The sequence below is a fragment of the Somniosus microcephalus genome, chromosome 5, assembly GCF_052327205.1.
Source record: "Somniosus microcephalus isolate GS21.2 chromosome 5, FLI_Smic_1.0, whole genome shotgun sequence".
Taxonomy (NCBI): domain Eukaryota; kingdom Metazoa; phylum Chordata; class Chondrichthyes; order Squaliformes; family Somniosidae; genus Somniosus; species Somniosus microcephalus.
Window position 1 is genome coordinate 14,687,951 of NC_140991.1, and position 23,880 is coordinate 14,711,830.

General features: G+C 41.3%; 1 protein-coding gene across 3 annotated transcripts in view; it reads right to left on the reverse strand.

The window, feature by feature from the left end:
- Positions 1–5,023: 5,023 nt before the first annotated feature.
- Positions 5,024–23,880, reverse strand: part of LOC147116902 (protein lifeguard 1-like) — a 79,994-nt gene continuing 61,137 nt past the window's right edge. For all 3 annotated transcript variants that reach the window (XM_085987349.1, XM_085987350.1, XM_085987351.1), the window contains 4 exons: positions 22,100–22,300; positions 19,472–19,600; positions 13,966–14,109; positions 5,024–9,603 (listed from right to left, as the gene is read on the reverse strand). In XM_085987349.1, the coding sequence (XP_085843475.1) occupies positions 9,454–9,603; positions 13,966–14,109; positions 19,472–19,600; positions 22,100–22,300 (624 nt within the window). In that variant the 3' untranslated portion in view covers positions 5,024–9,453. The remainder of the gene's footprint in view (positions 9,604–13,965; positions 14,110–19,471; positions 19,601–22,099; positions 22,301–23,880) is intronic.

A 23,880-nucleotide genomic window follows, 5' to 3' on the forward strand; every position in this document is an offset into this window, starting at 1 on the left:
TCGACCTCCTTTGCTCCAGTGAAAACAAATCCAGCTTCTCCAACCTGTTCTTGTGGCTAAAATCCCCCATCCCCGGAACCATTTTGGTAAATCTCCTCTGCACCCTCTCAAGTGCCTTCACATCCTTCCTAAAGTGTGGTGACCAGAACTGGACGCAATACTCCAGTTGTGGCCTAACCAGTACTTTATAAAGGTTCAGCATAACTTCTCTACTTTTGTACTCAATACCTCTATTTATGAAGCCCAAGATCCCATATGCTTTGCTAACCACTCTCTCAATATGTCCTGCCACCTTCAGGGACCTGTGCACATTAACTCCCAGGTCCCTCTGTCCCTGCACACTCTTTAAAACTGTGCCATTAAGTGTATATTGCCTCTCCCTGTTCCTTCTGCCAAAATGCATCACCTCACACTTATCTGTATTAAATTCCATCTGCCACTTGTCTGCCCATTCTGCTAGCCTTTCTATGTCCTGCTGCAGTCGATTGGTATCATCACTGTTTGCCACACCCCCAAGTTTGATGTCATTGGCAAATTTAGAAATTCTACTCTGTATTCCAATATCCAGGTCATTTATACATATCAAAAAAAGCAGTGGCCCCAGCACTGACCCTTGGGGAACACCACTGTCTACCATCCTCTAATCTGAAAAACAGCCATTTACTCGCTGTTTTCTGTCCTTAAGCCAATTCCTTATCCAAGCTGCCACTGACCCACCTATTCCATGAGCATCAATTTTGTTAACCAGCCTTCTATGTGCTACTTTGTCAAACACCTTCGGAAAACCCATGTAGACAACATCCATTGCGTTCCCTTCATCAACCTTCTCTGGTACTTCATCAAAAAATTCAATTAGTCAAACACGATCTTCCTTTCACAAGTCTGTGTTGGCTCTCCTTAATTAGGCTCTCCAAGTGCCCGTTAATTTTTTGCTCGATTATTGTTTCTAAAACTTTACCCACCACTGATGTTAAACTGTAGTTACTAGGATTGTTCTTGAACAATGGTGTCACATTTGCCACTTTCCAATCCTCAGGCACTTCCCCCGCATCTAGGGAAGATTGGAAAATTATGGCAATGTTGCGGCGATAACTGAGTCTTGGCTCAAAAAAGGACAGGATTGGGTCTTAAATATTCCTGGATATAAGGTGTTCAGGAAAGATACAGAAGGAAAGTAGGTGGGGTGGCAGTATTGATTAAGAATAATAATGCTGGGGAGAGAAGATGTCCTCGAGAGGTCAAGGACAGAATCTATTCGGTTAGAGTTAAGAAACAATCTAAATGAGTACTTTGCATTTGTCTTTACCAATAAAGATGCTGCCAAAGTCATAGTGAAAGAGGAGGTAGTCGCGATACTTGATGGGATAAAAAATTGAATGAAGAGATACTAGAAAGGGTGGCTGTACTTAAAAGTAGATAAATCACCAGGACCGGATGGGATGCATCCTAGAACGCTGAGGGAAGTAAAAGGTGGAAATCACAGAGGTACTGGCCATAATCTTCCAATCCTCCTTAGATACAGGAGTGGTGCCAGAGGACTGGAGAATTGCAAATGTTACACCCTTGTTCAATAAAGGGTGCAAGGATAAACCCAGCAACTGCAGGCCAGTGAGTTTAACCTCGGTATTGGGGAAGCTTTTAGAAATGATAATCCGGGACAAAATTAAGTCACTTGGACAAGTGTGGATTAATTGAGGAAAGCCAGCACAGATTTGTTAAAGGCAAATCGTGTTTAACTTCATTGAGTTTTTTTTAAAAAGAGGTAACAGATAGGGTTGATGAGGGCAATGCGGTTTGTGCGGTGTACATGGATTTCCAAAAAGCATTTGATAAAATGCCACATTAATAGGCTTGCCAGCAAATTGGAAGCCCATAGAATAAAAGGGACAATGGCAGCATGGATACGAAATTGGCTAAGTGACAGGAAAGAGAGAGTAGTGGTGAATGGTCGTTTTCCAGACTGAAGGAAGGTACAGTGGTGTTCCCCAGGGGTCGGTATTAGGACCACTGCTTTTCTTGACATATATTAATGACTTGGACTTGGGTGTACAGGGCACAATTTCAAAAATTTGCAGATGACACAAAACTTGGAAGTATAGTGAACTGTGAGGATAGTGATAAACTTTAAGAGAACATAGACAGGCTGGTAGAATGGGTGGGCACGTGGCAGATGAAATTTAACGCAGAAAAGTGCAAAGTGATACATTTTGGTAGGCAGAATGAGGAGGCACAATTTAAACTAAAGGGTACAATTCTAAAGTGTGTGCAGGAAGAGACCCCCCTGGGGGTATAGGTGCACAAATCGTTGAAGGTGACATGGCAGGTTGAGAAAGCAGTTAAAAAAAGCATACAGGATCCTGGGCTTCATAAATAGAGGCACAGAGTACAAAAGCAAGGAAGTTATGATGAATCTTTATAAAACACTGGTTTGACCTCAACTGGAATATTATGTCCAATTCTGGGCACCACACTTTAGGAAATATGTGATAGCCTTAAGAGAGGGTGCAGAACAGATTTACAAGAATGGTTCCAGGGATGAGGGACTTCAGTTACGTGGTTAAACTGGAGAAGCTGGGGTTGTTCTTAGAGCAGAGAAGGTTGAGAGGAGATTTGATAGAGGTGTTCAAAATCATGAGGCGTCTGGACAGAGTAGATAGAGAGAAACTTTCCATTGGCAGAACGGTCTAGAACCAGAGGAGACAGAATTAAGGTGCTTGGCAGAAAAACCAAAAAGACGACATGAGGAAAACCTTTTTTATGCAGCGAGTGGTTAGAATCTGGAATGCACTGCCTGAAAGGGTGCTGGAGGCAGATTCAATCATGGCTTTCAAAAGGGAATTGGATAAGTACCGGAAGGGAATAATTTGCAGGGCTACAGGGAACTAGCGGGGAAAGTGGAACTAGCTGAAGTGCTTTTGCAGAGAGCCGGCACAGACTCGACAGGCTGAATGGCCTCCTTCTGTGCTGTAATCATTCTATGATTCTACTTCTGGGCACCACATTGAGAAGGATGTTCAGGCCTTGGAGAGGGTGAAAAGGAGATTTATTAGAATTGTACCAGTGATGAGTAACTTCAGTTACATAGAGAAGTTAAGATTGTTCTCCTTAGAGCAGAGGTTAAGGGGAGACTTAATGGAGGCGTTCAAAATCATGAATGGCTTTGATAGAATATGGGGAAACTTTCCAGTGGCTGCAGGGCTGGAATCCAGAGGACGCAGATTTAAGGTAATTAACAAAAGAACCAGAAAGGAGATGAGAACTTTTATTTTTATTAAACATGGCAAGTTATGAACTGGAATGCACTGCCTGAAAGGGTAGTGGAAGAGATTCAATAGTAACTTTCAAAAAGGAATTGGATAAATATTTGAAGGAATGAAAATGGCAGGGCTCTGGGGAAAGAGCAGGGGGGAGTGGGGCTAATGGGACAGCTCTTTCAAAGAGCCGGCACAGGCACGATGGGCCTCCTCCTGTGCTGGAAGATTCTAATTTTTCCCTAATTGATATAGGGGAAAAATTGCAGTATCAAACCCAAGTGGTGCAAGACTACCTTCTCCAAGTCATATTACACCACTGCCCTCTAGTCAGGTCAGGACCCAACTATAGTTGTCATTTTTCATCACTGAAGAATAAACTTAAAGTATACCACCACTTCATCCACCCAGCAATCCATTTCTCTATACCTCTTAAAAGTTTCCCACAGCATAGCCTTTCAACTCTGTACCTAATGCAGTCTTAAGCAGCTTCCAATTCTCTTGCAAGATTTTCAATCTTTCAATCATTTTTTTAAATTATTAAATGGGCACAAAATCCTGCTTTGGAATTCATTTATTGAGACTTACTCACATTTAACTCCCTCCTCTCATACACAAGTCTGATTTTGTGTGTTTTATTCACTACTTTCATTTTTTAAACAAATTTTCATGTTTCAGATTTGACGACTCACTTTTGGAACACTAGCTTTTTCCGAGAGCACCTAGCCTCTAGAATACATTGACAGACCGGAATGATGTGTGCTGATTCTCTGTACACCTTCAGGAGGGAGTTGGACCGGTTCTTGACTCGGGCAGAGATCACCCTTTTATAGGTGAATGTCTTTATAAAAAACACTTGGTCCATGCAATGTCCTGGACTGGTTGCGATCACCAGAGGGAGGGTCGGAGAGGAATTTTCCGGAGTATTTTTCCCCTTACTGACCCTGGGTTGTTGCCTCTCCCAAGAAATTACATGGCTATGGGGGTGGGTGGCAGGGAAGAAGTGTTTAATCATGATGGTCCGCCATCATAGTGTGGGACAGGCTTGATGTGCCAGCTGGTCTTTTCCTGCCTGTCAATTTCATGTCCTTCTATATAAATATTCCTTCTCTTACTTTTGCGAGCGAATTCCTTAAATTCAGTTAAACCTTCATGCGGAGAACCTATTTTCAAATAAAAATCTCACCCTCAAATAAAAACTTGTTACATCAAGTAAGCAAGTTGCAAGATGACTTAGATTTTGAAATTTTAATGCCATCAGGTGGGTACGGCAGAGCTGAAAGGGTAGCAAGGACTAATCTAGGAACTATTGTATTCCAAGTTTTTTTTCTTATAAAAGGAAATCACAGTGGCTTGATAGGTGAATTAATAACTACAGACGTTTAATCAACTTTGTGCATGCCAGATTCAGTTTTTCCTCTGCCTGCAAAGCTAGCATTATTCAAAACTGAACTACAAACGAACAAATGAATGATGACGGACAGGTAAAGACCATCTGGGTCCATCGAGCCTGTCCCCCACAATTGCGATACCTTGTGTATCACAACATTTACAACTCCACCCCACCTGAAACCATGTGATCTCCTGGGAGAGGCAAAAAAAGCTAAAAACCCAGGCCAATTTGGGGGAAAAAAAAAATCTGGGCAATTCCTCTCCGACCCATCTAGGCGATTGAAACTAGTCCAGGAGATCACTGCAGAACCCAACGTTCAAAAATGGAGAATTTCAACAGTTAGTTCAGAACCTCTAGTTTTCAAAGGATGAAACTGCTATAGTGCGTGAAAACTTTATTCATTTAGTTACTGCAACGGTGTATAAGTTAATATAGCAATACAGAACATATCTGAAGTCAAAAGTGCACTTTACTATAGACCTCTGGCAGCCGCATTGAGTTTCATCAGCTAGACATCTATTTTTGGTAACAGTAAATACTGAGCTTAGAAAACTGGACAGTTAGTGGCCAATTTAATACATGATGGAACACTATACTCAACTTTTCCCTAGGTGAAGAGCTTGTGTCAAACTGAGAATAAATCCAAAGCTCACTCTCCTACCCACCAGTCTAAATGGAAGAGAACACATTATAGAAAAGATGGGTGCTACAACTTCAGTTGCTTAAGGATAAAAAAAAATAAGCATTCAACAGTACCAAGTTTATTTCAGAAGAAATCTGACTAAATCTTAGCCTGTTTCAAAAAGGCATTTTAAAAGAATCCCAAATATTGCATCAAACAGGTTTAAAGGTCATGCACAAAAGATTTGTGGTAATAAATACTCAATCTTATATAAATACTATAATACAGTACATCGAGGGACCATCTGTTTAATTGAAAACTGCAAAACTGAAATGAGGAATATAAACAAAGTCCAGAGAATCTGAAAATGTTTGCTAAAAGTTGTACAAGAGTTCTGCTGTCTTGCTTTTAAAGATACAAGCCAAATATTTGAGAAAATAGCACTCATGTATATGATTACTTAATTCAATATACTAAGAATGCAGAGATCAAATTCCCAATTTTGCAGCCAATCTGGATTAAATGAAGTATTGTAGATGAGAATCAGTTTCAAACAAATGAAAGATTATATCTATGTGTTGCTGAAATTGCTCAACACATCTGGAATGTATCATCTCACAGACATTATGAAATTAGACGCACACGAACAGATTAAAGAATCGAGATGATCATGTAAATTTCAATCAAAATTCCCTTAAATTCTGTATCGCAGAATTGTTTTTTGGAAACTGTTCTGGTAAATGTTTGCGCTTTGCATGGTAGTCTCGAGGGGCACACAAGTAGAACACTTTCCCATTTGGGTAATAAATGTCAGCATTATTTTTTGCTAGGTAAAGTAAAACACAAGTTATACACAGAGTAAAGCTCCCCCACTCTGCCTCAATAATGCGACTCATCCCAAACCTTGCAAGAGCATCTTTTGTCATATCAGTATCATACTTTCCTTCACTCCACCAAACATCCTTGTTGCTGGAGTGAGATTGCCTACTTGGTACCAAAATAGTTTTCACAGGTCCACGCGGAACTAAGTTGAGATTGCCCAAAGATTTCACCCAAAATTCTTACAGCCAGAAGAGGTGAGACACTTATTCCATCTTTCCCGGTTGAATTGGAGCCAAGGACCCAGAGGTCAAGGAAAATGTTATAACTCACTACACCTAAAAAAAAACCTTCGGGATTTTGTTGTATGAGAATTATAACAGTACTGTAAATGAGAGATTGTTGGATTCCCAGTACCAATCTACATCATCTCTAGCATTTACATGTGACAGGTCAAATGCACAGTTCCACAGGAAAGGATAAGGACAAGCAGGATTATAATCACACCAACTCTAGCAGTGCTACATCAACAGAAGTTCACAAATGCAGACTAAATCACAATATAGAAAGCAAATGGATTTTTGGGATGGGTAAAAATGAACAAAAAATGTCATTTTAATTTGAACTTGGTCAGCATTTAATTTCAGATGGTTTGTTTCTTGACATTTGCCTAACCTAGAGGCAGTTAGGGTGAGTACAAGAAAATGCACATTGTCTCAATGAGCTACATTTTTTCTCATCCCATCCTTTTGGAAAAAAAGGATCTGTTGATCAGATGAGATAAAGGTGGGAGGAGGCTTGTGTGGGGCATAAACACCGGCACAGACTTGTTGGCTGAGTGGCCTGTTTCTGTGGTGTAAAATTCTATTTAAAAATAAGCACGGTGCGCTAAATTTGGCCCATGGCCTTAACTGAAGCCATTGTGTATTTGCAGTATTTTCCACCACCTTGATTATAAAACTACAGTGCTCTATAGTTTACATTTAAGTCATGACAGGAAGCTGAGGCAGTGGGGCAAGCTAATTCCAAAATGGTGGCTTGAAAATGTTGGTGAACCTTCAGGTCAGCATTGATGAGACAAAGGGTGGACAATTTAATCTTAAAAGTCTTACAATTTGCATTCCAGGTTTAGTCCTTTGAATATAGTTTTTTTTTTAAGTGCTATTTTTTTCAAAATTAAAGCATTAAAATAAATTTGTCTGGAGGCAGGTTCTTCATTTTCATCGTGTCAAGATAAAATACCTTGCAGTTTGATAACTGCTCAAAATTAAAATATACTTAGGTTTTCTGCAAATTTCCATAAATGGTTTATACTGCACATTAGAAATACCTAAACATTAGAAAGAAATATCTAACGTTCAACCTGTTCAAGTACTACAGCAGACTTCTCCAAACACCATTACTCAAAACTAATTTTACTCATGCATTTTTGAACAGCTGTACAAGTTCTGGGTTCACAGTCAAAAACATTTTAGAAATTTAAACACAATACATTTTTCTCACTTTCATTTGACAATAATAAAGTAAACTATTTCCTTAAAATGTGAATTGTTTGGGCCAGCCTCCTTCATAGCACTCAATTTTAAACAAATCACATCCTTGATTACCTCACGCTTTTTAAAGCATTCTATTTACAGACACTCTCCCACTTATGTACATGCAAATCTGAATTCTTCAATGATGTCATTACTGATGCATGGTCCCAACATTAATGCAGTTATAGTGGATACAAAAATGTACATTACAGTTAATCCTACATGATAAGTTTCAGTGGAGGAGTTAGGTGCATCACAAAACATAACATTTGTTGTCCTATGCAGGGTTCCCCTTCTTGTTCCACCAACCCCAAATATAATTAACAAAGCCTCATTTCTTTGTCAGCTTCTGATGGTCTAAACTTGTTTATAAATGGGGAACGGGTAGGACAATAGCTTAAGCTGAGGTCTTAAGTGTTGGAACATGAAACCTATTTATTGACGAGAGCACTAAAGACTAACAAAAATATTTTAAAATAATCTAATAAATGTTAGGATTTCTAAGTCTGTTGAACTAAAAGTTGCAAAACATTCAGGAATTAAGGTGTTTGTAATATGCACTCTGAAAAGCCTGCACTCTTTAATCCAATGTACCTGATAAGTACTACAGCGGGAAAATCGGATCATAAATTTCCTCATTCGTGCCATGTGTCATAAATCCATAAAAGGTTAAAAACATTGTGAAGATGCAATGCAATCCGTCAGTTACAGCGCAACTAAGCAGCAACACTCGGGAGCTCTCAACACTTTCCCCAACAGTACAGCTTCGACTGAACACATTCCCATGGCAGCCAACCAAAGAGGCAGTTTCATGTAACTAATCAAACAGAAATAAGCCGCTGATGGACCTTCCTTCACTTGGGCTGAATTCCAACTTGTGGTTTTGGAAGCAAATCCAAAGCTCTGCACATTGGTAAAAATAATTCGTTTGCATTTGAAAAAGACCAATTCTTTACTCTTAACAAATTTCAGTAACCAAGTGTTGGGTTCATTCAAGGATAAAGGCTGGTTTCCAGCATTTTTATTAAATTAGTTTCCCAAGAAGCCACTATAACTACTGGATTTAGACACATCTTTGCCATAGTCATTCAAAACAACTGTGGCTTCCTCTCCTTACCACCACTCCCAACCCCCAGTTTAAATTTTTTATGGCCTGCATAGGTCAACAAGATTGGTACATTAAAGCTACAATTTTCCCTAAATCAAATCAAGTGCCATAATTCACAATTTTACAGGTTTCACATTTAGAAAGTTAATTTAGTTTCACTGATTTGCAAACTGTATGCATGCAAGTTGAGGCTCACTTTAGATTATACAGACTCAGAACTAGAATTTAGCATGTTTACAGGCACAGGGATTTTTTTTTTTTTTTTTTTTTGGAGTTGGTTTAAACTCAGAAGCAAAATGCCTCAATTTATAATTACCACAATAAAGTGAACAAGTGGCGTTTTGCAGTGTAGTGTCAATCTCACTCTTCCAGAAAGAAATTTCCAATTATTTTTAAAATGAACTATTTGTAATTAATCTTCCAACCTTTGATTTGGAAAGGTGAATCCTTAAACACACTGGACTATATCAGTGGAAGCAAATATCAAATGTCTAGATAAACCTGATGCAAGAAGTAACTGAGATTGAATGCACTGATGGCCACAGTGAAGCTGTTACATTCACATTTGCCCATCCATGCAAACATGCTTATTCACAGGAGTGGCATTACAACTGTACCAGTCAAAAGGAATATTCCTTAACCTAGACTACACAACAAAGGAAAGATGGCTTCAGGTTAGTTCTTCACTGCACTAGGAACACATTTCTTCCTTGTCTGCTGACATCTCACTCTCTGGTATTCCCAACGATGGTCATGATGAACATAAAGATATTGATGATATCGGTATAAAGGTTGAGTGCTGCAAAAATGTATTCCTCCGGACTGATAACCATCTGTTTGTTCCCCAGGATCATCTGTGTGTCAATGGCCAAAAACTGCAGAAGAGTAAGAGCACACAGTTAGATTGGACAGCTCACCTTTAAATGTATATTATCTATTCTGTAAAATTAGTCAATGCAAATTTCTGTTGAACGCCCCAGACTGACTGGCTCACTGACTTGCATACACACTTTAGCTGAAGATGGTGTTTGTTCAAAATAGGATTTACTATTTCCCAATCCCTTTTCATTGTGCTAGACTTTGCTGGACTCAGCAACATTTATTCTAACCAGTCTTCATGCGCTAAATGAAAATTTTCTCTCCTACTCACATGGAGTGCGAGAGAAAATCAGCAAGTGTTTGGGGGGGGGGGGGGGGGGGGGGAAAAGAGGGGAGAGAGAGAGAAAGGGAAATAAAAAAAGGGTTTCTATAGGCACATTAGTATTAAGATAGGGTTAGTAGTAAGGTAGGATAGGGCTTCTAAGACATGAAGGAGGCAAGCTTGCAGTTAAGTACGAGGGAATCGCAGAAATAAATCTTTTGTCTCGGTTTTCACTGAAGATTGCAATACTAGAGATGGGTATAGTACAGTGGAAGTTAATATTCAAAGAGACAGTACTAAAGAAATGACAAACTTATGGTAGACAAGAATCACTGGAATCCATAGGGAAGAAATAGCAGACTTGGCTGCAATTTTTCAAAATTCTGTGGAAAGGAAACTTACAAAAATTCTCCATTCTTGAACCCTAGTGGACCTCGTCAGCAAGTGAGATTTTAACGTGAAATTTTAGGAACAGGACGAGTCTGCTCTGTATTATATACAGGCCTGTCTAACACAGAGGCCATTAGATTTTGAATTAATACATCATGTAAACTACTGAAATTTTGAATTGAAGTTTACCCTCATAACACCAGCTGTTTAATGACCATTATTTGTGCTAACAATTCTCTGATGGAAACATACAAGGGCTTTGGAACATCTAGATCCGAAGTGCTGTGAGACAACGTGGCTGCTCCCAGTCTATCAATTCTCCCAGCTTCACAAGTGTGACATCCTTATGATAGCTCGGTGCCATCATGTCAAGGTGATGTGATAAACTCGCAGGAAGAAATGTATTGCGTACATCCATAAATATTGCGTTGCTGTAGAATTAATTGGGAAACCATATGGTTTAGCTATTGGTTTAAGAGTTTATAGTTTCAATAGCCCAACATTTAATTATAGGAAAAGGATATACTGCAGAATTGTTAGCTATGAAAACAAACTTAGAAGGCTGATAAGAAAAGATTCACTCCCTCAATTAGACTTTGTCATCTCATTGGTTTACCCAGTTTAAGAATGTTTTCTATAACTTTCCTTTGGAATAAAGCTGGTGTATCAAAAGTCTCAGACTGTAGTTTTAAGCCTTAAATAGAGGGGAAGTTAGCAGCCAAGCTGAGTGTGCACCCTGGGACAAGAAAGCTGAGTTACAGACAAGGTGGACTATCTTCTGGTGCCTCCGAGATTTGCTAACTACCACTCTGGTCAGTTTGCAGACATAGCTCGTTACATGTTGAACTTTACTACACATAGGGTCTCATTACATGAATTTTATGCTAAATGAATCATCTTTGTAGAATTTCTTATACAGTAAATATTTTGTACATGTTTTAACATACGAAATATATTACTGGGGGATCTACATTTTAAAAATAAATCCTGAACTTGGGACGAAGAGTTCCATTGAAGGTCTAGAACCAAAATCAGAAATAAAGTGAACCTTTTAAATATAGTCTAACAACCTCCAATGTTTTCCACCTTTTGAAGGGAGTGTACTGTAGGTAGGGTTTCAGTACTGGAATAGTGCACTCTCTGCACTTCACTGACACCAGACATACCCCTCCAACGGACATATTTTTGCACTTCCTTTAGCCAAATCCTGTAATGATTACTAAAACCAATGAGTGAATCCAGAGACAGGAAAAATGATAGAAAAAGTGGATCAAATCCTGAAACATGGGATTAATTGTTTTATCAATAGACAAAAAAAGACAAATTTAAAAAATAATGTTTTCATCCCTTCTTGCAAAAGGTGCCAGTCTTGGCTCAGTGGTATCATTCTTGCCGTCGAGTCAGAAGGTTGTGGGTTCAAGTCGCACTCCAGAGACATGAACGCCTGAACTAATCTAGACTGATACTCCAGTGCAGTACTGAGGGAATGCTGCACTGTCGGAGGTGCCGTCTTTCAGATGAGACGTTAAACATGTGGACGTAAAAGTTCCCACGACACTTTTTTGAAGAGCAGGGGAGTTATCCCTGGTTTGCTGGCCAATATTGATCCCTCAACCAACATCAATAAAACAGATTATCTGCCTTGTTACTGTTTCCTTCAAATCTGCCGTCATCACCCTTCTCCTCAAAAGCCAGCCCTTGACCCCTCTGTCCTTGCAAACCACCGCCCCATCGCCAACCTCCCTTTCCACTCCAAAGTCCTTGAATGTGTCGTTGACTCCCAAATCCGTGCCCATCTTTCCCGGAACGCCATGTTTGAATCCCTCCAATCAGGTTTCCGCCCCTGCCACAGTACCGAAACGGCTCTCAAAGTCATAAGTGACATCCTTTGTGACTGTGACATAGGTAAACTATCCCTCCTCGTCCTTCTCGACTTGTCTGCAGCCTTCGACACGGTTGACCATTCCATCCTCCTCCAACGCCTCTCCACCGTCGTCCAGCTGGGTGGGACTGCACTCGCCTGGTTCCATTCTTGTCTATCGAATCGTAGCCAGAGAATCACCTGCAATGGCTTCTCTTCCCGCTCCTGCATCGTTACCTCTGGTGTCCCCCAAGGATGTATCCTTAGCCACCTCCTACTTCTCATCTACATGCTGCCCCTTGGCAACATCATCTGAAAACACAGCGTCAGTTTCCATATGTGCGCTGATGACACCCAGCTCTGCCTCACCACCTTGCTCAATCCCTCCACGGTCTCTAAATTGTCAGACAGCTTGTCCGACATCCAGTACTGGATGAGCAGAAATTTTCTCCAATTAAATATTGGGAAGACCAAAGCCATTGTTTTCAGTTCCTGCCACAAACTCCGTTCCCTAGCCACTGACTCCATTCCTCTGCCTAGCATCTGTCTGAGGCTGAACCACACTGTTCTCAACCTTGGTGTCATATTTGACCCTGAAATGAGCTTTCAACCACACATCCACGGCATAACCAAGACCGCCTATTTCCACCTCCATAAATCGCCCATCTCCGCCCTTGCCTCAGCTTATCTGCTGCTGAAACCCTCATCCATACCTTTGTTACCTCTAGACTTGACTATTCCAACACACTCCTGGCTGGCCTCCCATGTTTTACCCCATGTAAACTTTTGAGGTCATCAAAAACTCGGCTGCCCGTGTCCTAACTCGCACCAAGTCCCGTTCACTCATCACCCCTGTGCTCGCTGACCTACATTGGCTCCTGGTTAAGAAACGCCTCGATTTCAAAATTGTTATCCTTGCTTTCAAATCCCTCCATGGCCTCGCCCCTCCCTATCTCTGTAATCTCCTTCTGCCCCACAACCCCCCCACCCCGAGATAGCTACACTCCTCTAATTCTGCCCTCTTGAGCATCCCTGATTATAAATCGCTCAACCATTGGTGGCTGTGCCTTCAGTTGCCTAGGCCCTAAGCTCTGGAATTTCCTCCCTCAATCTCTCCACCTCTTTCTTCCTTTAAGATGCTCCTTAAAACCTACTCTTTGACCATCATCTGTCCTAATTTCTCCTTATGTGGCTCGGTGTCAAAGTTTTGTCTTATAATACTCCTGTGAAGCGCCTTGGGACATTTTACTACGTTAAAGGCGCTATATAAATACAAGTTATTGTTTGTGGGAGCTTGCGGTGTGCAAATTGGCTGCACGTTTCCTACATTACAACAGTGACTACATTTCGAAGCATGTCATTGGCTGTAATACACTTTGGGACGTCCTGAGATCAGGAAGGGCGCTATATAAATGCAAATCCATTCCTTTTTTTTATCCTCCAACCTGACACTAGGAATCAAGAACTCACTATGTAAATTGAGGTGTGAACCAGTGTCACACTACTTTATGTCACAGTACAGAAACACAAAAAAGGGCAACTTTTACTGACTACGTATTCCAGTACGGTGAGACAGAGGCTCTTAATTCAAGCAAATCATTCTAAAATATGGTCAACATGGGTAAGAACACTTCTTAAAGCCAACTGGCAAGACTTTGATCCTTAGAAAGTTAAAGGCTGTAACAAAAATAGAAGACACCCATAAAACCTGGGACTGTGCTCTGAAAGGTGCAACCAGCTTTGAGAGAGTAGTTTGTTTATTAGCTTTGAAAGGATCAGGGGGAGCATCATCATTTACTCATATAATGAAACTACTTTTTTTTTTAAAGAAGCATTCACACTTACCACTGTGAAGATCAGTGCACCAACAGATGCATACACAATCTGGAGAATCCGGTTCTGGATAAAAATGCACAGAATTCCAAAGAAAAACAGCACGACCACAGACACTAGCATCACACCCATACAGGAAGTAAAGTCATACTTTGTCTGTGAAAAGGGAAACAATCCATTAGCAGGGCAACAAATTAACACTGTACAGTCATCAGGACCAGGTAAAATCTACTGTGACTGGATAAATGCATTATTACATCTAGAAGAATTAGCTAAATAAGATTATGTTAGAGTATGCCTGTAGATTCACTAGTCAAGCCACACTCTCCATATCTTTTAGTCTAGTGTACTAGTATTAGCTGCCAGAAAGTTAGTTTGTCCTTTCAAAAAAATTGACCCTTTATTCCCACACATTTCTTGGAAACCGCTGTTTCCTTCTAAAAACTCAAATGACCTAGCATAGATTTTATTTTATTTTATTTTTTTAAGCAAACAGACAGAAGATAGGTTCAAAATGATCAGTATCGTGTACTCCTATATACCAGAAACAGTTTCTTTATTCAACTGTTCTAGCCACCACTCTATGCACTGGTGTAAGTTTCTTGGGTTGCCACACCAGCACCTACGAATGATTCACAATTTATGCAGTAGATCCTGGCCAGTATAAAGACCACCCCAAGCAATTTTCAAATTAGAGAGACAAATTTCACTCCATCAGCCTCGGCTTGATCTTAGCATTGTGGAAAAGCTTGAGAAGTTGTCAGAGTCAGAGCGGCACAGAAGGGGGCCATTCGGCCCATCGAGTCCGTGCCAGCTCTCTGTAGAGCAATCCAGTCAGTCCCGTTCTCCCGCTCTATCCCCATAGCCCTGCAAGTTTATTTCCCTCAAGCGCCTATCCAGTCTCCCCTTGAAAACATTGTGTCTCCTCGCTTCCACCACTTCCGTCAGCAGCGAGTTCCAGGTCCTCACCACTCGCTGCGTAAAATAGTTTTTCCTCACATCCCCCCTGTATCTCTTGCCCAAAACCTTAAATCTGTGTCCCCTGGTCCTTGTACCATCAACTAGTGGGAACAGCCTTTCCCTGTCTAGCCTATCCAAACCCGTCATAATCTTGTATACCTCTATCAAATCACCCCTCAACCTCCTTTGCTCTAATGGAAACAAATCCAGCTTCTCCAACCTGTCCTTGTAGCTAAGATCCCCCATCCCCAGAACCATTCTGGTAAATCTCCTCTGCACCCTCACATCCTTCCTAAAGTGTGGTGACCAGAACTGGACGCAATACTCCAGTTATGGCCTAACCAGCACTTTACAAAGGTTCAGCATAACTTCTCTACTTTTGTACTCAATACCTCTATTTATGAAGCCCAAGATCCCATATGCTTTGCTAACCACTCTCTCAATATATCCCACCACCTTCAGGGACCTATGCACATTAACTCCCAGGTCCCTCTGTCCCTGCACACACTTTAAAACTGTGCCATTAAGTGTATATTGCCTCTCCCTGTTCCTTCTGCCAAAATGCATCACCTCACACTTCTCTATTAAATTCCATCTGCCACTTGTCTGCCCATTCTGCTAACCTATCTATGTCCTGTTGCAGTCGATTGATATCATCACTGTTTGCCACACCCCCAAGTTTGATGTCATCAGCAAATTTAGAAATTCTACTCTGTATTCCAATATCCAGGTCATTTATACATATCAAAAACAGCAGTGGCCCCAGCACTGACCCTTGGGGAACACCACTGTCTACCATCCTCTAATCTGAAAAACAGCCATTTACCACAACTCGCTGTTTTCTGTCCTTAAGCCAATTCCTTATCCAAGCTGACACTGACCCACCTATTCCATGAGCATCAATTTTGTTAACCAGCCTTCTATGTGCTACTTTGTCAAATGCCTTCTGAAAATCCATGTAGACAACATCCATTGCATTCCCTTCATCAATCCTCCCTGTTACTTCATCAAAAAATTCAATTAGATTAGTCAAACACAATCTGCCTTTTACAAATCCTTGTTGGCTCTCCTTAATTAGCTTAAACCTCTCCAAGTGCCCATTAATTTTTTCCTTGATTATTCTATCTAAAACTTTACCCACCACTGATGATAAAATGACCAGCCTGTAGTTATTAGGATTGTCCTTGCACCCTTTCTTGAACAATGGTGTCACATTTGCCACTTTCCAATCCTCAGGCACCTTCCCTGCATCTAGGGAAGATTGGAAAATTATGGCAAGCCCTTCTGCTAACTCCTCCCCCAATTCCCTTAGCAACCTGGGATGCAAGCTAGCTGGACCAGGCGACTTACGCCACTCTACCAGGTCACTCTAAGCATACCCAGCCTTTCTAGTACATCCTGTCTATCAATTTTCACCCCTTCCATTGCTTCTACCTTTTCCACTTCTACCGATATTTTGTCAGCATCCACCTCCTTAATGAACACCAATACAAAGTACTCATTGAGTATTCGAGCCTTGCCCTGCACCTCTAAACATATATCACCTTCTTTGTCCCTAATAGGCCCACCCCGCCTCTTACTACCCACTTACTGTTTACATGAAGATTTTGGGGTTCCCTTTTATGTTAACAGCCATTCTACTCTCATATTCTCGCTTTGCCAATCTTATTTTCATCTTCACATCCCCTCTCAACTTATCGTATTTGGTCTGGTTCTCCCTTGAAGAATTCACCCGACATTCATCATACACCCTCTTTTTGTTTCATCATCTTCTCTATCTCTCTCCTCATCACAGAACATCACAGAAACCCCACAGTGCAGATAGAGGCCATTTCGGCCCATCCGATCCCCGTAACCCCTACACCAACACATATCCCACCCTATCCCTGTAACCCCACGTATTTAATCCCCCTAACATTAAGGGTCAATTTATCATAGCCAATCAACCTCACCCGCACATCTTTGGACTGTGGGAGGAAACCGGAGCACCCGGAGGAAACCCACGCAAACACGGGGAGAATGTGCAAACTCCACACAGACAGTCACCCGAGGCCGGATTCGAACCCGGGTCCCTGGCGCTGTGAGGCAACAGTGCTAACCACTATGCCACCGTGCTGCCCTCATCCAAGGAGCCCTTGCTTTGGGGATCCCTTACCCTTCCCTCTTGTTGGAATGTACCTAGCCTGTACTTGGAACATCTCCTCCTTAAAAGTCACCCATTGCTCTGTTACAGTTTTTCCTGTCAGTCTTTGGTTCCATTTTACCCTAGCTAGATCCTTTCACATCCCATTGAAGTTAGCCCTATTCCAGTTTAGAAGTTCCACTCTAGATTGTTCCTTGCTCCTCTCCATTGCTAATCTAAATCTTATGATACAATGATCACTCATACCCAAGTGTTCTCCCACAGGCACTTGGTCGACCTGGCCCACCTCATTCCCCAGCACCAGATCCAGCAATGCCTCCTTCCTAGTTGGGCCAAGAACATACTGATCAAGGAATTTCTCCTGAACACATTTCAGAAATTCCTCCCCCTCCTTTCCCTTTACCCTAGCATTATTCCAATCAATATTTGTGTAATTAAAGTCCCCCAATATCACCACTCTATAGCTCTTGTATATCTTTGCGATTTCCCTGCAGATTTGCTCCTCTACCTCACTCTCACTATTTGGAGGCCTGTAGAATACCCCCAATAGTGTGATCATATCCTTTTTGCTCCTCAACTCTAACCAAACGGATTCTGTCCTGGTCCCCTCAAGAACATCCTCCCTTTCCAACACTACAATGTCTTCCTTAATCAGCACTGCCATCCCACCTCCCTTTTTCCCTTCCCTATCTTTTCTGAACACCTTGTACCCTTTAATATTAAGTGCCCAGTCCTCACCATTTTTAACCCACGTTTCCGTTATTGCCACATCATTATCACCACACGGCTAATTGTGCTTGTAGCTCACCAACCTTATTCACCACACTTTGTGCGTTTACATAAATGCATTCTAAACCCATTTTTGAATTTTTCATAGTGTTCCACAATGATTTAGCAGGTGTAAAGGTAACGCGAGAAGCGTAGAGACCAGAAGGCACCAGGTTAGATTTATTTTGTTGAGTAAGCTGATCTCAATTGAGGTGGCAATGAAGGAATTGGTCTGTGTTCCCACACAAGGATTCCTACCCTTGATCCAGTGGTCCTGATGGAAAGTTTCACACATGAACCATGAGGTTCAGATCAGGCTCAGCTGTGATAGCTGCCATCCTCTTGACACCAGTAAATAGCCGACACTCATGGTCAAGCCTCAAGACCACTTGAGTGAGATACTTGTAAAACCTTACTGTAGACTGAAGTCCGGGATGAGAAAATTTAATAAATAGTAGTCAGTCTCCCATAGTGATGAGAAAATTGGCAAAAATTCTAGTTATTAAATAATGCCAGTTCAATTTAATGTAAATCCCACCTCTTCTCCCCTTTCTCCTTCCAGTCCAATTATTCCCCTCGCCACCCTCTAATCCCGATTGACCTGAATAATGCACTTGGTCTTGACTCCCCATGTGCAACACTATGGGAGACTGGCTAGAATTTACTAAATTTAAAACACTCTTCAAATCTCTCCATGGACTTTCCCCATCTGAACTCTGCAACCTTCCCCTCCAAAAACAACCATCAACTTGCATTTATATTGCACCTTTAACGTAGAAAGTATGTCAAGGCACTCCACAGTGGTGTCATCAGACAACAATGGACACAGCCAAAGGAGAAGATATTAGGAGGGGTGACTGAAAGATTGGTCAGCGAGGTGGGTTTTAGAGAGGAACTTAAATGGAGGAGGGAGGCAGGAGGCATTAGGAAGGAAACCCCAAAGCATGAGGGCTAGATGGCTTAAGGCATAGCTGCCATCGGTGACGTATAGGGTGGAAATACACAAAATGACTCTACAGAGCAACGGAAAGTTCAGGGAGAGGGTTTGTAGAGCTGGAAGAGGTTACAGTGATGTGATGGGGGTGAGGCTATGAAGAGACTTAAAACATGAAGATGGTCATTTTAAATTAGGAGGCATTGGGGAACCAGAAGCTAATTTAAATCAGCAAGGACAGGGGTGACAGGTGAACAGGATAGGATGCGGGAAGCAGAGTTTTGGATGAGCTGATGTTTAGAGGGTGGAAGAGGAGGAAACCAGCCAGGAGAGTATTGGAATAGTCCAAGGTTGGAGGTGACAAAGGCATGGGTAAGGGTTTCAGCGGCAGATGGACTGAGGCAGGGAAGGTGGCTGGCATTATGAGGGGTGAAAACAAGCATTCTTTTGAGATAGGGAGGACCTGGGGTCAGAAGCTAAGCTTGGGTGGAAAGGGGATGGAATCAGTTTATACAGTACAGTTATTGTGGCAAAGGCCAAATTAAAGATAAACCAACAGCTGAAGTAGTTCTATTTAGAATCTCAAGCAAAGTCAGATAATTTACACATTGTTATGGGCATCGTTCCCTCCAAATCATTTTTTAATTAATTGTCTCTAAGCGGCCAGCTCATTAAGATCGTGTGTGTGCATGTAGCACATTTTTACGGCTTACCTGCATAGAGAAGAGGACAACAGTAAAGCAAACAGCTGCAGTGATCCCAACAGCCATCACTACAGAGTCCGTATTGTAGAAACTGGCAATCATTCCAACCATGTATGACATACTCAGAGTCAGGATAGACTGCAGACAGAAAAGCAACAGCAAGTAAGTAAACTGCATTTACACTGTTACAGGTTTGGATCAGACAGATACCCTTTTGGGTTCAATGGTGTCAGTCTCTTGTCAACGGTCCGATAGCTTTACTTTTGTTTGACCTGACTCACTTCTATCTACCTGTATGAGTGCGTAACTGAACAATAGCATCCCCGCATGATTTAAACTGGATAACTGTGTCTTTTGCATGAATCATTGGGCTGTTTTTTTCCACAGCAACACGAACACACAAAGCAACAGTTATGCTCATATTCATTTAGTTTTAATTAGTACAACTTAACTTTGTGTAATGATACAAAATAAAGAACATGCCACAATTCCCCACATCAGTGGGTCATCTTACTTAACTCAAACCAAGTCTCGGAAATGTTCCTCCAACACTTCTGACTGCGGCTGCCTCAGTGAAAGCACTCAACTTTTAAAAAAGCTGACTACTCAAGAGTCTTTGCTCATCTCCTTCCTGCCCCCACAAGTAGTATGACTTGGTTCCTGATCACTCCCTGTACGACCGTTTGGCTTGAAGAGCTAATAATCAAACCTGCTGCTGCATCCGCTCCCTTTGAAACTAGCTTCATGCAAAGCCGAGCAGGAGGGGACATTACATCCCTGTGAACGTTTGCTGGGAGTCAGGAATGAGATAACTCCCATATTGTTTGATCATTCTGGCTAAATGGCAATGTCTGGCTTTAAGATGCATTCAGAAACTGCCTAACCATGTGAAAATCCAACTTATTTTGAACCCCAACATTTAAAAGTAATTTATTTCAAATCCTTCCTGTGGAAAAGTGGTCAAAAATCCAAAATTGACAATCAGACACTTGTGTTTTCTTTTTTTTTTAAAAACAGGGAGCAGGAAAATGGTGTTTGAGAAGCAACAAACTGCCACTATTGACACTTCACATCTACATCAGACATTCCCAAATCATTAAAGTTTCCTCTGTTCCGAGTCAGAACAGCAGTCCCAACTGCAACAATTAGATTTTTTCCCCCCATTTCCAACACCAGCAAAATTTAGAATCTATGAACTAGAGTGAGAATTTCACAATCACAGAAATCACAGAAATCCCACAGTGCAGATAGAGGCCATTTCGGCCCATCGAGCCTGCACCGACACATATCCCACCCGATCCCCGTAACCCCTACACCAACACATATCCCACCCTATCCCTGTAACCCCACGTATTTAATCCCCCTAACATTAAGGGTCAATTTATCATAGCCAATCAACCTAACCCGCACATCTTTGGACTGTGGGAGGAAACCACAGTGACTCCATGCCCACTGGAACGGGACTGAGACTTTCACCTATAAAATCAATGCTAAAGTCTTTCTTCCCATTTCTCTCCTTCCTCCTACTTAAATGTTTAATCTGAAGACAATTAAAATGTATTGTTACAGGAAACTTTGGTTTATCCGGAGGTTATATGTCCAGAATACTCGATCTAACGGCAAAAATCAGGAGCCGTTTTCTATAAGTTTTTTTAGTTCTTGTTGCTTTGTTTCCCCCCCAGTCAGGCACTGCAAGGTCTGTAGCTATAGCAACAGCTTCAGCTAGAGACACTTGCAGCTGCAGCCGACTGTTTAGAAGCTGTTGCTAAGCAACAGTGTTTGTTGTCAGATACGGAGATGAAAACCTCCGTATGCTTCAACATTAACTTTGTATGTCCGGCAGTTTTGATAGGACCGAGCTGTTGCCGATCTGTCAGTGCCAGATATAACAGTTTCCTGTATAATACGGCTATCTTGCTGTATATAATGGGATGGTTTTTAAATTTTGTTTTTGCTCGTTTCAAGGGCTGAACAAAAGGTTGAAGTACTTAAAATAGAATTATAGGCCGCAACATTAGAATACAAGTCTATGGCAGTTGTGCTAATGGTGTATAATGCAATGGCCAGACCACATTCAAATACAATGCTCCCATTTGGGTCACCACTCAACAAATATATACTGGCATTAGAAAGGGTACAGAAAAGAATACAATCCCAAATGTAAAGGGAATGAACTCTGAAGAATAGAGCAGCTTAAGATTTACAGTGTAGAAAAGAGGGCGTTAAGGAGGAAAACTTAAGTATATAAACAATATACATAGTAAACCCAAGATTATTTCTTCAAAGTAAGATGGCCGAATGGCCTACTCCTATCTCCTATGAGAAAGGATCAAAGGAGAAACATAAATTAGTGAAAACATACCAGGAAAAACTTCTTCACTCAAGGGATAAATGTCTGTTATCTATCAAGCAAGGTAATGGAAGAAACATACTGCAGTTACTCAAAATACAGTAAGGTGGCCATAATGGGAGACTTAATGCAAGGGATGAGCTTCAATTGGCCAAACTGCAAATTCTCTCTTTATATCTTCTCCTTCCCTTCTGCACCCCCCCCTCCCAACCCCCACCAATCATACAGCTCCAGTTTACTTTGGGGCAAACCATGGCAGGGCAACATTAATGACACTGCTTACATACCAAAGCAATCAGGTTCCAGGGGTGCTTTCGTCTGAATTCTCCACAACAGCTGAGAGCAATAAGTGAGACGAAGAATACACCGTATGAGGCATAGTACATCCAAGGAGTGCGTCTCACAAATTTCTTGGCATCAGAAACGAATGTACAAACGCACACAAAAGTGAAAGTCACCAGTAGCTGAACAGTCAAAACCATGTAGACCTGCAAAGGAAAAGAGAAGCAATAATCATTTGTGTGTGTTCATCATGGAAGAGATGGCAGTGTGTCAATCAGCAAGTGCTCATGGTCAAGTCCTATCATTTCCTGATACAAGTACAAAGCCACCACAACATACTGGGCTACAGAATGAGAAAATAAAAGGATACCTGGCCCATGAAATCAACTCCTTCCAACAGACATAATTATTAGGCGTGTTCATTTAATTGGCAGAGTAAGGTGAACATGCAAACAACCAATATTTAGGAAAAAAATTCTCCTACCCTCCCAAGTGAAAATGCCAGGGAAATTCAACATTAAACAGTAGCATCCCTGATATAATTCTATTCGTCTCAACAGAATTATAAGTTCCACAGAGTATCTGATCAACTATATGTATTCTTATTTTCCTTTGCCAATAGATTTGGCAGGGGAAGGAGGAAAAAAAGACACAAGTAAAGATCCTGTAAAATACTGTGCGAGAACTTCCAGCCAAAAAAGATCCGCTCAAACTACCTATCCTGCAGTGGAATCTCCAGCTTCCATTACTCTATCCTCTCCAGTTCAGAATGCCAAGTTCAACACAAACACAGGTTCAGATAGACAATGTGGGTCTCCAAGAAACTGCATATTTAGCTGCTAGTGTATTTTCCAGATTCAATCTGCCCAATCCAGAATGTCAACATCCACTGAAATGAGCTATTATAGGATGCAGTTAGATTCTCGCTTCAACATTATCTTGTTGCTGTTTGTGGAACCTTGCTGTGCATAAATTGTCTGCATTGGCCAACATAACAAAGCAATTCATTGACTGAAGTGCTTTGGGACATCTTGAGGAATGAAAGGCACGACACAGAAGCATGTTCTTTCTTTATACAAGATCATCAGAATAGTTGAGGGAAAGTGATGCAAAATAGCATATCTGCATGAAGTAGCAAATTAGTATTTGGAGGTCATGTTTATTACGATACCTTAAAATGGAGAGTTGAAGAATTAGTTTCAACAGAAATTATAGCTCCAATACGCTCCTTGCCCTTCAAGGAGCCGCTTGTTGTCATTAATCATTAAGTGCTGAGCATTAGGCTGGGGTTACTATTTTCAAAGCAAGATTCATCATAACCAACATTTGCAAATTATCTGGTGTGTGTCAGCTAATGCCTCTTTTACTATCGTATAAAAGCTCAAGTTTGTTCTATCTTTCCATCTGAAGAACAGATCCAACTGTGGAAGTAGATTCATTTTGAATATTTACATCAAGCATATTTCATGAGATTTCAGCAAGTTTAAAACAATTCTTTAATAAGCAATGCATGGTTTTCATAGCAGAGGGGCTGCCAGAGGGAAATGAGCTGAGGCCCAGTGCACAGGTAAAAGTCTAGCGAGATATTAATCCAGCTCCTCCACACGGTCAACTCAACAACTATTCGTAACCAGTTCTTTAATGTAATCAATACTCATTAAACTGGTTCCCCAATCTAGCCTATGTGACACTCCAGTCCCACACCAACTGACTCTTAACTTCCCTCTGAAGTAGCCCAGCAAGTCACTCAGTTGTAGCAAACTGCTAGCAGTTCGTAAAGAAGGCC